The 13724-nt window shown below is 45.1% G+C and overlaps 1 protein-coding gene across 1 annotated transcript; it reads right to left on the bottom strand.

Moving 5' to 3' along the window:
- Window positions 1-529: 529 nt before the first annotated feature.
- On the bottom strand, window positions 530-11774 carry peli2 (pellino E3 ubiquitin protein ligase family member 2). Its single transcript, XM_015970123.3, has 6 exons — window positions 11492-11774; window positions 3493-3622; window positions 1904-2005; window positions 1626-1823; window positions 1298-1486; window positions 530-1210 (listed from the first exon to the last, which is right to left on the bottom strand). The coding sequence occupies exons 1-6, from the start codon at window positions 11566-11568 to the stop codon at window positions 632-634; spliced, it is 1275 nt and encodes a 424-aa protein (XP_015825609.1). The 5' UTR covers window positions 11569-11774; the 3' UTR covers window positions 530-631.
- Between the last annotated feature and the right edge of the window lie 1950 nt (window positions 11775-13724).

Here is a 13724-nt window from a genome sequence, read left to right as displayed (position 1 = left end):
CTAAATGGGCCTCTGTGTAGTAAAATAACCACTTGTGTTAGAATCCTTCAACAAAATAAACCGTTTTCTCTCGCTGGTAGAAATCATCCCAGTTCGCTGGGATTTGAGGCACTGGATTTTCGTCTCTGTCCATAAAACGCCCGTTCTTTCTTCCTTGGAGTTTGATCAGTAAATGGAAGCCACTTTTTTTAGTTGCATGATCAGGATGCCTTTAACTGTTGTTGGCCAATAGGAGCCGATGGGGAAGCTCCCCCGTTCCCTCTGGCTTTTCTCCCGGCCGACAGTCCAGCTGTCTGGCTCTGAGAGAGCTCGTCAGACCCTTCAGGACCCAATCTCGTGTATCTGAATCGAGTTCCGCTCCTTCCTTCAGGAAGCCTATTCTAACAGTGATCTGATGAAAATCCGGAAGGATCTGCGGTTTAAATGTTTGAAGCAGCTGGTTGGAAGGATAGCTGAAACCGTACACAGACCGGTGTGCTCCGGGTTGCTCCTCACCTTTGTTTTTCACAGTAACCATCCACACAGTCTGTAATAGTTGTGCAGTTTCACAGTAAGTGAACAGATTTATTTCATTCCAAGGCTGGCTAACACAAACAGAAGAAAGCACAAGGAAGTCTGAGCAGAACCCGCTTCAGTCCACCGGGCCTTGGAAGATGAGCTTCGACCAGCCCTGTGTGAGGGTGAGCTGTGTGGCGCAGAACGGGCAGGCGGCGTGGAAGGCGTGGGTGCCATGTGGAAGAGGGATTTCAGACCAGTACCTGACAGACTTCTCGGAGCACACGTGTCCACACGGCACGAAGGCGTGCGTGGGCGCTCCGGTGTCCACGTAGAAAGCTGGCTCGCTGCCCAGACACAGCAGGACATAGGGTCCCACCACCCGGCACATGGGACACTCTCGCTGGGTGTGGGGCCCCTGCTCGGAGCGGTGGCCCCAGTTGTGGTATCCGTGCACATGGCCACATGCCAAATAGACCCAAGGCTGCTTGTCCTCCAGAGACGTGAGGGCTCGAGTGCGGTTCATGCTGGGGAATGCCAGGGTGTTGAGACCTACGGGGCACTGGGGACGCGCTGCATTGATCTCCTGCCTCAGAGCCTCCAGGTGCTTCTGGGTGGGAGCGTGAAAGAGACCCTCAGCGGTGCGCCACAGCAGGGTGGCGCCACACAAATCCACCAGAGAGCCGTCCAGTAGGATGTTACTCTCGTTCTCCACCTGAGGAGGGTAACCAGCAGAAACGCATTTAGTTTCAGGGAATACTGCTGATGTCATGCAGGAGCTGCCATGTTGGAAGTAACAAACCAGTTTTCCAGGGGTCTGCGCCGAGCGGGTCTCTCTCAGCGTGTAGACATCTCCACACACGGAGATCTCCCTCCACACGCCGGGCTTGGACTCCTCTGTGAACCCGCCTTTGGGATGCATCACCAGCACGCCGTTAGTCGTTAGGCCGTCCATGTGGCCATCTGGGTTTTTCCATTTTGCAGCTTTTTCCTGCAGACAAAACAATGATTTGTGTGATTAAAAAAAAAAAAAAAAAACGCTCTTGCAGATCCGAAAACTTCAAAATAACAAGATATGCAATTTCAATGAGATACTGCATGACCACAATGTTAGTCTGACTAGCAATTACCCCCAGGAAGATGTTCTTAGAGGAGTCGAATCCAGCTGCAAAGATGCGCGCCGTGTAGGGCGGGTTACGCTCACAGACGACTCGACAGGCAAAGCGGGAGATGGTGCTCTGTGTGATCGGGTTCTCCTCACCCTCCTGGCCTCCTGAGATCGTGTCGGTCACCACAAAGTCTATGGGACTCTCTGTGGAGCGCCCTATCTGCAACAACAAATACAACCAGCAACGATCATCAAAGCTGTGTGGAAATATGACGGAGCTAGCAGCAGTGTGACCGTTACCTGAAACATGTCCGTGTCATTATCATGGCTGTACTCCACCACCACAGTCTGGTGCCTGGACAGCGTGTAGGAGATGCTGTGTAGGCCTTTACTGCTCACCGCCTGAAATATGACAGCTGGTTACTAACATATCACACACGTAGTATCTGCCATGGGCCACAGGAACAGGAAGTAACATTTACAATGACAAACCCAATCATTTCAAGACGAGAACCAAACCGACCCAACTGTTGAGACACAAGACTGCTGACTCAGCTGATTTATTGTTGATTTTAGTTCTTTGTTTTTTTGTTCCTCTCTGTGAAATTTGTCTTGTGTGACCTTAAACCGCACAGTACGACAGGAATTCCTGAAAAAAGAACAGAAACGAGTGTGTAGAGTCACACTCCCATAAACCGCATGGGCTTGCCAGTTAGCAGAGCTCTGATCAACACTCCAGCGTGCGTACCGCCGTCATCCGACTCTTATCGGCAAATTCCGCTTTCCAGAACATCCCCAGTCTTTGTCACGTGCGTTAGGAAAGAGGGAGCGTGAAAGTGGGTCATCAGAGCCGCCCCGCTCTGCTGTAGTATCAGAGACAGACGGGGACCAATGTCATCACAATCATCACGTGTTGCTCCACCTGTGCAGGAGCCATAATATAGACTCACACACACCAAACAGAGCAGAATAAATACTTAAAAGGCCTTTCCTTCAGTTAAACAAGATACAAATAAAATATTTTTGAATCGATGCTTCCAGAGGCATCATATGAGCTCCTCATTAGCTGTCACGAACACCAGATCGTGCACAGACACGTGAGCGTTCTCCCTCAGCCATCGGGCGTCCTCGGTTCACTCGTAGGCTGCACACCGAGGAGGAGGAGGAGTGGGCTGGAATACTCAGGAAACGTGTCTCTTTTAGTGTTTGATATATTTAATCACCCTTTACCACATTATTTGTCTCTTACTGATGGTTATTTTTGAGTGTGTGTGTGTGTGTGTGTGTGTGTGTGTAGGAGGAGGGAGTTCCTACTGCAGCAGCTCCATCCTCACTTCATGCTCTTTAATCCAAAGCCCGGTAGCGGGGTGACAAAGCGGAACGGCACCAAAAGAGGAAGAAAGTTGCAGCGCTTCCTGCTGCTGAAACCAAAAGCCACCTATTGTTCTGCCGCTCCACACAACGCAGCGCCGTTTTATAAGAAACAACATTTATCCTCATTTTCTAAGTCGCGCAGCATTCAGCTCGACTGAGTCCCCGCTGTGAATCGGACTCTTTAGGGAGTTCAATTACACAATGAGACAGAAACCTGAACCCAAGCACCTCTGGTCAGAAACGAATAACAAACAACTCAACAGAAACGCAGAGGTGAGCAGGTCCTCGTTTGGCTGCTTTTCTTGGGAACTGAGCAGAAAAATGCAGAAAGGCGTCACACTTGATCTCTAGTGTGAAGAGAAGCTATGAGGCCCAGCTAGGAACTACAGTTGCTGAGCTGGAAACGCTAAAAGTTCTGCCAACAATAACATAACATGTGCAGCAGAAGGCTCCAGGAGTTCCTGAGATCCCTCAAAGGTCACATTAAACTGCTACTTCATGCTTTTGTTCTGTACCTTGCTTTCCTGGGGTGTGTTGTGGATGTGCATAGAGCTCGGCTTAACACCGTTGGCTTTGGTCCTCTTGTAGAGAGCAAATCTGCTTTTCCGTCTACCCCGATCTCCATTGGGCAGGGAGCCATTGTACCTGTCACACAGAGAGGTGGGGGTTGGGTTGGAGAGAAGGACAGAAAATTCACTTTTAAGGGGTTTTTTTTTCCTGAACGATAAGGGAAACGTTTTGGGGGTAGCTGAAAAGAGATGTGTGTAATGAGATTTACAAGCAAAATTCTTGTAATCATATAAAAAAGTACACATGGAGATTTAGAAACATCTGTGTGTTTTGAAAGGGAGCTTTTCCACGCATTACATCACTGGCAATCTTTTACAGCACATTAGTAATCTAAGCGTCACCTCGGATAATGTCTCTTATTACATAATGTATTCCAGGGCTGGTGTTTCAGGGAGCTAGCCTAGCCCCGTGTAAACTACACATTTTTGTTGCTCTGGAGCAGACCGAGAAACGCTCATCAGGTTTGTGCAGCGAGCTGACTCTTGCTACATTTTCCCTTACTTCAGAATTTAATATAATGATTCAGAAGGACTCAATTTCAAATATTTACTGGAAAAATAGCTGAAATCTATCGGTTCTCATTCCTAATGACTAAGTGACAGATTCCAGCTTTGACCTTGTGTGTGGGGAGGGGCACCTCACCCAAACTCCTCCTCGCTGAACAGGGAAGCCCCTTCCGGTACGCCTGGTCCCCTCTCTGCCCACCAGCTGGCTCCTACAGCTGGGACACCCCATGCTTCACTTCCATCCAACACACAGACCTTCTGTCACACCCTCATGTAACCACAGTCTGCTCAAACAGACACTTTCTACAGAAACATCTACCAAACACCCCACATCCGATTATAATTTAACCAGAGGGAAGTAACTCCAACAGTATAATCTGACATTTCCTCTCTTTGTTTCAAAATAAAAGCTCCAGAACCCTCTTCTCTTCCCACTACCTCACCTCCCAGCTAGTCCACCTGTCCCATGTCTCCACACGGCTGGCCAGGCACGGAAACACATGGTCCCCCAGTCAGCTAAGTGCACAGAGCTGGCCTGTAAGACACACCACCCACAGAGAGCTGCAGAGGCCCTGGATCTCTCTATGAACCACCTAAAGCTAAAACCCTTTGGCACATAAAATAACGATTACACCAAAAAGCTAAAATTGCAGCATTTGGTCATTTAAGCTGGCTTTCTGGCAGAAATGATGCTAGGGATGCATGTTTACCAAAAAAATTTTAACCGGTTTTTGAAGCCATTAAATGAAGCTGTTAATACTCGGTTAACCGTGAAACCCCCCCCCCCCCCCCCCCCCCCCACGTTAGTGGGAAAGAGCTGAAATGTCCGTCAGGACCTGTTGCGTAACGGGCCATCCGACAGCAAATACACGGCGCTGCAGGCCACACTTTTAAAAAACACTTCAAGTTTCCTTACATTCAAGTAAATAATTCTTTATTTAACTTAAACTAGAGGAGGCAGACACTAAGGTGTCACAAAGCAGGTGTCGCGGCTGTCAGCTGTTGCTGATCTCGTGCCATTTTGATTTTGTTTTTCCAGGCTGAGCGCTTTGATGTTGGGCTCATTTTGTTAATTACTACGTCTAAAATGCTCCTATGCTGTGCATTTTCCTAAACGCTTTGTTTTTGAGTAAATTTGACTTATTTCTTCTTCTGTGGTTTTGATCGTGGCGCTCTTGCGCCCTTTGGTGGCACAAAATATATTACACCCACGCACAGCAGCAGGACGTGAACTGGCAGTTAACCGGGCAAGACTACTTGAGCCTATTACAACATTAACTATGTAATCCATAATGTTTGCCTCTGAAGACACTTTTGTCATAAAATGACATTTGAAGTTAACAAACACGAATTACAGGTAGACCGATATTGGTTTTTAATGCCCGATGCCGATATGTGCTGTTGATTTTCATGGCTGACGCTGATAACAAAAGTGGATGAACAACATTTCTGCACCTGAATCAGTTTTCACGAAAAGTAATTTTGTTTTCTGCACAGCATTAAAGTCTCAAACCAAAGTTAATCCAACCAATCAATAGACCGAGTATTAAATCTAACAGCAATGTTTTAGAGCATCTATGAATCAGACGTTCTTCAGGAATGTAAACATACATCTACATAAAATGTTGCCGCTGCCTGCAAATGTGCCAGGCTTTATATCAGCTCTATTAAAGACGTACAGCGGTCGATGCTGGAATATAAAAGAAAGGTAAATATCGGTCACACAAATGCATCCTGTTCAACCAAAACGCAATTGCAAGTATCTCAAATCTGCCTCAGAAAGCCCCTGCCTAGACAGAAAACCAACTACATAGTTCAAGGTATCTGTTGGCTCCTTGTACCTGAACGTCTCACACTAAGCATACATCCAGATGACATGCAGCTTAGCCTGTTCATGGCGAATTCTCCTGCAGAACACATTTAAGTCTGTAATAAATGCGACACGTGCTTTCAATTAATTCATCATTATACCGACGAACAATACGGTGTCATCCAGGAGCTGCCACCGTCACATTAGCTAGGACAGGTTCTTTAAAGCTGTGCTCTCAACTAATTGTGATCACTTTCCTTTTTGACCTGTGCCAGACAGAAAGCGGATTTACCCTCCAATATTTAGCAGCAGGGATTAGACGACTCTGGCGTATCACATATCCTCCAGGGCTGCGGTGAGGAGCCAACAGCACCTCCTACCTCTTGTGCTAACATGAAAGTCTTGTGTTCAGAATGAAGAAGAGAACTGCTGCGTAGTTCTAACAGTCATTAGTCATTAGCATGACACAGAGTCGAGGGTGGTCCTCAGGGGTCACGAAAGTCAAATGACTCAGCAGAGTAAGACTTTATGTGGTTACTGGGAGGCCTCTTGTAGGTAAACGTTTGGCTGGCCCTGTCAGTTGCCTTGGGGTGGGTTCTGGAAGATTTGACCTGTTGTTGAAGGGTTCTCTCGGTTTCTAGATAATGTGATTTGGCCTAGTGGGAGAGTGTCCGCCCTGGGACTGGAAGATCGGGGTTCAAATCCTGGTCGAGTCATACCAGAAGCCTCTTTTATAAGACACCATGCCGGCAAATTGGCGTAATATTACCGCAATATGGTATGTCATGAACGCGACATGATGGCATGGTGTTGCACGAATTTTGCAGCATTCGTTCCGCCTCGCTTGGTAGTAATATTGCGGTAATGGTCTGTCGTATGCACCCTGGCGCTACAGAGGCAGATGTCATGATGACGTGGGGAGTTATTGCTGAGCTCCGGCTGGCAGATTTATTGAAAATGAAAGTAAACACTGGCAATAAGGTTTGCTTTTTGAACAAAATCAGCTGAGACGGCAAACTGGAGCGCCGCAGCGCTCCATGAGCCTCTGTTAGAGCTGAAGCTCAGATCACCAGAGACTGCACAGGGACTGATGGGGACAGACACCTTTAGGAGCTGCTTGTTAAAAAAAACTTAACGATCATGGCTTCAATCGCAATAAAAAGCAAGTTATGTTCAAGATAAACGGAAGTCTGCGGCAGCGCAGAGACCGCCCCATACCCCCTTTATGCCACCATCACCTAATCTTTTATAAAATTGCCACGATTGCACCACATTACCGCCATGGTCTGATCTTATAAACGACCTTTATCCTCCCCATGGAGCCGCGGCAAATCCCGTTTTGCAAACGCTATGGTCCTGTAAAAACAGCTAAAGACTTTAAAAATGGGACCCAATGCCTCCCTGCGGAGCTGGATTGGGAGGTTAAACCACCAAATAGTTCCCGAGCGCAGCCACAGCTGCAGCTCACCTCTCCCCATGGGGATGGATCAAATGCAGAGGTGAATTTCACCAGTGTGTGGTTGACTAATGGAACTTTAACTTTAACTAGAAGTTGAGAATAAACCAAGAAGCTCAAAACTGTCTAATTTTTTCACCATTAAAAAATGCAACTATATATTAGCTAACAAAACCAATTGTTATATGGTTACTTAAGTCTGTTAAGTTAGAAAATACAGCTGAAAAGATGCCAACAACTGGTCGAACATGTAAAACTGAATCCATGGGAACATATTCTGGTGGCAAGGCTTGGGGAGGGGGATCGGACCTTTGAATTCAAAACTAGCTTGCCTAACCAGCTTTCCAACCCAATAGGACTAAACTGACTGATTCCATTTATTCATCTTAAATCCTTCGTCTCACAGGTGAAAGAAAAACTTTTTATCTTATGATTTCTGAAGAAGGCCTCATGTGTCTACACTAGTGTACGTCTGTCCCAAAGACAGATTTGTACACCTCGCTTCCTTTTATAACAAATTGTAGGAAGTCTAATCAATAGGCCCAGTCTCCCGGCCACAGTGAACAGAGGAAGCTGAGAAAAGGCAAAGGCGGAGTCCTGATCAATCCGTCCATTCATTTGCAAGACACACATTCACCCCTTCCTCCTCTAACTGACCAGCACCGAGCCAATCCACCCCAGAGGGGTGGAGGGGAGAGCAGCCATGCAAGTAATCAGAGCCACTGCGACGGTCATGACAACAAACCAGCAAGGGAACTGCTGCTCTAACAGGCTTTGTTCCACGCTGTCAGCTATCTTGTCTACCATCAGCTTTATCAATGGGATGTGATGTCATGGCAGTGATTATACACCCGTCACGTCTGATTCACATATGTGCCCTGATGTCGGGAGGGGGGGGGGGGGGGTGCCAGCATCAAATGTGCCACATGCTCAGCCCTGGGTAGCAAACAGTCAGCACTACTTTATGTCCTTTTCAATAAGCAGGACGGCTGAGAATGGACAGCTGGAGGTTAAGGACAAAAGACACATTATACTCTCGGTTCTAACCTTTACACAACTCTCTCCAGCGCTTTTAACAACGTTTGTAAAAATAAACAATGAAAACTGAATTATTCATTCAAAACACAGAGAAAATCCATGGCAATGCCCAGAGGGGTTAGTTATAAAATCAATTGTTGTATTTTCCCTTTAAATTGTTAACGTAAAACAAGCCTTGAAGTTTAGCAAACCTAATCTGAGATTTGAAGTCAATTTACTGTACTTTTAATGAGATAATTCAATTAATCATTAGTGTCAATAATAATCTCTAGTGATTAATGGGATTTTTTTTACAAGGAACTCATATTAAACAGTTGAACCAAACAAAAATATAAAAACAAAGATTGGCTTACATGATCTTAGAGCATGATGGTTAGAAGGATCTATTATAAACTATTTCACAAATCTTTAAATTGAAGCTGGAGCACAATGAAAAGTGGACAAAACGATTATTATAAGGGGTGTGAAACGGAGAGAATCTTGATATATTTATCACAACAAAGGCAACAAGATACACTATATTGCAATACAAGAGCCAGATGATATCTGAAAGTTTTAAATTTAATTTCATATGGAAAATTCAGGTCAGAAGCTTCCGAGACACATTCCATCCATTCATTTTCCTCCGCATTTTCAGGGTCGGGTCACAGTAGTCTAAGCAAAGACCCAGACTTCCCTCTAAAGCCTAGTTTATGCTTCCACGCATAGACGAAGACGATTTGCTCTCAGACTTCTACATCACCTGAGGAATGTTGCAAAACAATTCCCCGCCAAGACAACAGAGGGTGTAGCGCTGTTCTTGGGTATCCTGTCATGGGCTGCATGGTGGTGCAGTGGTTAGCACTGTTTAATCAATTTCCCTCTGGGATTAATAAAGTATTTTTGAATTGAATTTGAGTTGCCTCGCAGCACGAAGGTTGCAGGTTCGAAACTGGGCTCAGCTGCGGCCTTTCTGCGTGGAGTTGCGTGTTCTCCCCATGCATGCGTGGGGTTCCTCCGGGTACTCCGGTTTCCCCCACAGATCACAACATGCCCTATAGGTTATAAATTGTAAGTCGCTTTGGATAAAAGCGTCTGCCAAATAAACATAAACATATATCCGGTCCAAGATAGTGCATCGGAAGGTTGCAGGTTCGAGCCCCGCTCAGTCTGTCGCTGTCGTTGTGTCCTTGGGCAAGACACTTAACCCACGTTGCCTGCTGGTGGTGGTCGGAGGAACCGGTGGCGCCAGTGCTCGGCAGCCTCGCCTCTGTCAGTGCACCCCAGGGCAGATGTGGCTACATTGTAGCTCATCCCCACCAGTGTGTGAATGTGTGTGTGAATGGGTGAATGACTGATTGTGTTGTAAAGCGCCTTGGGGGGTTCCAGGACTCTAGAAGGCGCTATATCAAATACAGGCCATTTAACATTTACAATATGCATATTGCAAAGAACAGATAAATATTGCAATGAATGGTCAGCTCAAATGTTTGCTACACATAATGCATTCCGTCAAACGGAAGCATGATGTTTTTTTTTTTAATCAAATGGAACTCTTCACCCATTTCAAATCAATCAATCAAAATCAAAGATACTTTATTAATCCCAGAGGGAAATTAGAGTGTTGGCCAATTGGATGGGTTCTCATAGGTTTAGATGCCCGCCCCTGACACTTAAAAGAGCAAGTCACCCCCTACCAGATTCTTACTCAACTCCCACTTCCTGTTTGAAAAATGCAACAAATGCTGTTGCCTAGCAGACCCAGAGTGTGGAGTCGCTAACAAATACACACACTCGCGACATTGTGACATCATAATGTACCATCTAACATCATAGTGTACCTCTTAGCCAATAGCGACAGCAGATTTAAATTCAAATGCAGTGCTGAGTTTTTGCCTGACGACGGTGCAACACTGACAGTTTTAGGCAGAATATTTAAATTTTAACTAAGATGCAGTAAAGTGCCAAATTATTGACTACATGTGTCTGCAGCACGATCAGACACTCATTTATATAGTTAATCAGCAAAAAAAAATGTTGATTTGGTGTGACTTGCTTTGATGATGGTTAAGAAACACCTGAGTTAGCTTTCTTCTGCTCTTTCTGCTTTTCCCGGGATCCACTGATTGCCTTTTATTGTTCATTTTCTTTTTCCCTTTCCTCACATCTTTTGCTTTTCTTATTTTTATGATTATTTTTTATTTAAAAAAATGTTTTTACATATTTTTGTTTCTGAGTTAAGTTTTTATTTATCGCTAGTAATAGCGTCATCGCAATATTAATCGCAGGTTTTCCCAATATCGTGCAGCCCTAATTTAATACCACAATACTTTACTATCCCTAGTCACTACTTTATAGTCGTGTCTTCCTTTTAAAAAGATAAAATTATAGAATTCCCGTTTTATGAGGCCATGGAGAATTCAGACAAAGTGCATCAAGAATTCAACCCCTGACTCCTAAGAGCAGCAACTAGTGTCAAACGTGACACACTTAATTAAACAGACTAGACATCATAGGTTCTCGCTATGTGCTCTGCTGTTAAGCTGATCGTGTCAACAGTTAAAGCTCCTTGGTGATCATCAGCTCTTTGTTGCTAGCTTGTGTTTTGTGTCCAAACAATGGAGGCACCGGACAGTGCGTGTTACAACACAGGCTGTGGCAGTCTGAGCTTGTGATGGCAGTAAAGGAAGCAGCCAGGGGGCTGGGGGTGGGGACCACCACGACTTCCGAATTCCTGAAACCCCACGAATCCAACTTCCATGCAAGGGAAGCGCGTTCCGGTTCGGTTAGGCCGTTCAAACTGAGGTGGGACAAGTTTCCGTTAGCTAAAGTTGTCCCGGGGCGGATTTATTATCGGTGTGGCTGCTTTTACACCCAGTTATCTTAGACTGAAACATCGTCATCGACTGTAACATGACCGTGTGCATATTTCAGACTGAGCACGTGTCTGCTTTGGGGGAGTAACGTGAGCTCGTAAATTTCTAAACTGAGTTTTTCGTTCGACTAAAACCGTAAAAAACGCCACAAAACTGCGCAGTGTTGTTTTTCAAACATTCAGCTGAGTCAGTTCCCCCTTGTGAAACTTTTAGCACAACATCCGCTAATGATTCTCGCTAACAGCAAAGTAAAAATATTTAAACGTTAACATAACTTACCCCAGAACTACTAGCTCCCCGTATTTCACCGGGTCTTTGGATGGGGCGCAGTGTTCCTCTTGACTAGACGAAAACATGAGGCTTTCTGTGTTAGCTACTCCGTAATAACAGCGAGTCACACAACTCGGGGAAATTCCTTTTAAAAAATTAGGAAAGCTGGCATTTTGTATCCCACAGCTAGCGAATCCGCTTAGAAGAATCCGGTTATTTATAAATTAACAGCTATATAACTTCCCCATCGTGACACAACACAACGTAACTAAGTTGGCGGTTGGATCTGTTCTAAAGCAGATACGAAAACAGCGAGGAGCAGGACCGGAATGTACCATTCACTTATTCTGGACTTTCTGTAGGGGGGATGATTCCCAGCGGCTCCCTTTGATACGGCATTTTTACCAAGCTTTGTTGAATATTGTGATTTGAATATATTTCATTGGGTTCAGTAAAACGTTTTGTGCTTTCTTTGAGACAGAGTCTAAAAGAAGAAACGGCTAGAGCTCAACACTCCTTTTAGACCCCCACACATTTTCCCAACGTGGTATCTTCTGTTATGTAAACAAAGAGTACAATCTGGGAATTTTTAAAATGATCATTAATTTTTTTGTTTGTTCAGTATTAAACTAAATTAGCAAATCTTCCTTCGATTATTTTTGTCAAATATTCACATATTGATGTTATTTAAAAATATAACAAACGCCAGACTTCTTTTAGGAAAATGTTTGTGTGTGATGGGAATATGAAACACGTTTCCTGAGGGAGGAAAAAGGTGGCGAAATCAGATTTCCTCATTTTGTCTGAGAACCTGTTGAGCTCCTTAAAAACTTTATTCAAATAGGACTTTATTGCAGTTTGCAAATACATGATTGATTGTGTAGTAATAAGATCACTATCAGCTTGCCTGTTTTTAACTTCCTTTTGACAGTTTTGTTGATGATAAATGACCCGCACTTGTATAGCGCCTCTCAGAGTAAGGACTCCAAAGCGCTTTACACTACAGTGTATCATTCATCCATTCACACATTCACACACTGATGGTGATGAGCTACGATGTAGCCACAGCTGCCCTGGGGCACACTGACAGAGGCGAGGCTGCCGAGCACAGGTGCCACCGGTCCCTCCGACCACCATCAGCAGGCAAGGTGGGTTAAGTGTCTTGCCCAAGGACACAACAGCAGAATTCTCTGTCCGGAGCCGGAATCGAATCTGCAACCTTCCGATTACTGGACAACCCGCTCAACCTGTTGAGCTACTGCTGCCCAATGTTGTAGGTAATTTTCTTGAAGCAGACATTTAGATATCTTTATAACACCCAATCACTGTCTAAAATTGTTATGAGAAGAATTCACTGTTACTGTGGTTCTGAGGATCACTCATGACATCCTTATACGATGCTTTTATTGCCACCTTTTCCAGTGTCCCACTTGTTCAGTTATCACACCTTTCTAACGAATGTCCCGCTTTTCCCATTTTTCGCTGGCTGGCAGTCTCATCAACACTTTACATCCTCTGTCTTGTTTTCACAAGAACCTGTATGAGTGGAGGTGCTACTGCCCCGGGCCCCTTCAGTGGCCCTGGTTGCCTCTGTAATTGTGGCCCTCTGTTTGAACTGGTGTTGAGTTTCAAAGTGCAATAACACTTGACACAAAAACAAAAGGTAGTGGGGGGTTACTGGGGTCCGTGAAGGTATTTGCATCCACACCCTCACATTCTGCAGCTTGAAACAATCACATACTGTTGGGGGGGGGGGGGGGGGGGGATCCTAAATCTTGTCCATTAATGACAATATTGTATGAACTTCTGCAGTTGTGCACAAGCATCAGGCTGTTCTAAGCCTGTAACTAAAAGGGTGTGGTATAATGAATGTTTACTGCTCTTTTGTGTCACTGTCTCTTTCCGCTTTGCTTTCATCCATCGTCTTTATAAAAGAGCACAAGAGAACAGCTTTTTCTCTTCTATCTGTCCAATTCAAACACAGAATAGTTGGGGGTGGGTGGGGATCAAAGGCTCACCAGCACATACCACACTGATGGAGAGCAGATGCAGGGAGTGGGATGCTTTGCTGAAGTTGCACTGGCATTGTGCAAGTGCAAATCTATGTTTAGGAGGAGGAGTCAAATGTGACCAGGCAAGGAGCATGCAGAACAGAGTATGTTGCAAACAGCTACATTGCACAACTCAGACAGAACGTCCTGTTGTGTAAGGCTGTACGCCTGATGAGTGAACTGAATTATTA

Source organism: Nothobranchius furzeri, chromosome 18 (genome assembly GCF_043380555.1).
Source record: "Nothobranchius furzeri strain GRZ-AD chromosome 18, NfurGRZ-RIMD1, whole genome shotgun sequence".
NCBI classification, from domain to species: domain Eukaryota; kingdom Metazoa; phylum Chordata; class Actinopteri; order Cyprinodontiformes; family Nothobranchiidae; genus Nothobranchius; species Nothobranchius furzeri.
This window is presented reverse-complemented; position numbering and strand designations above follow the sequence as displayed.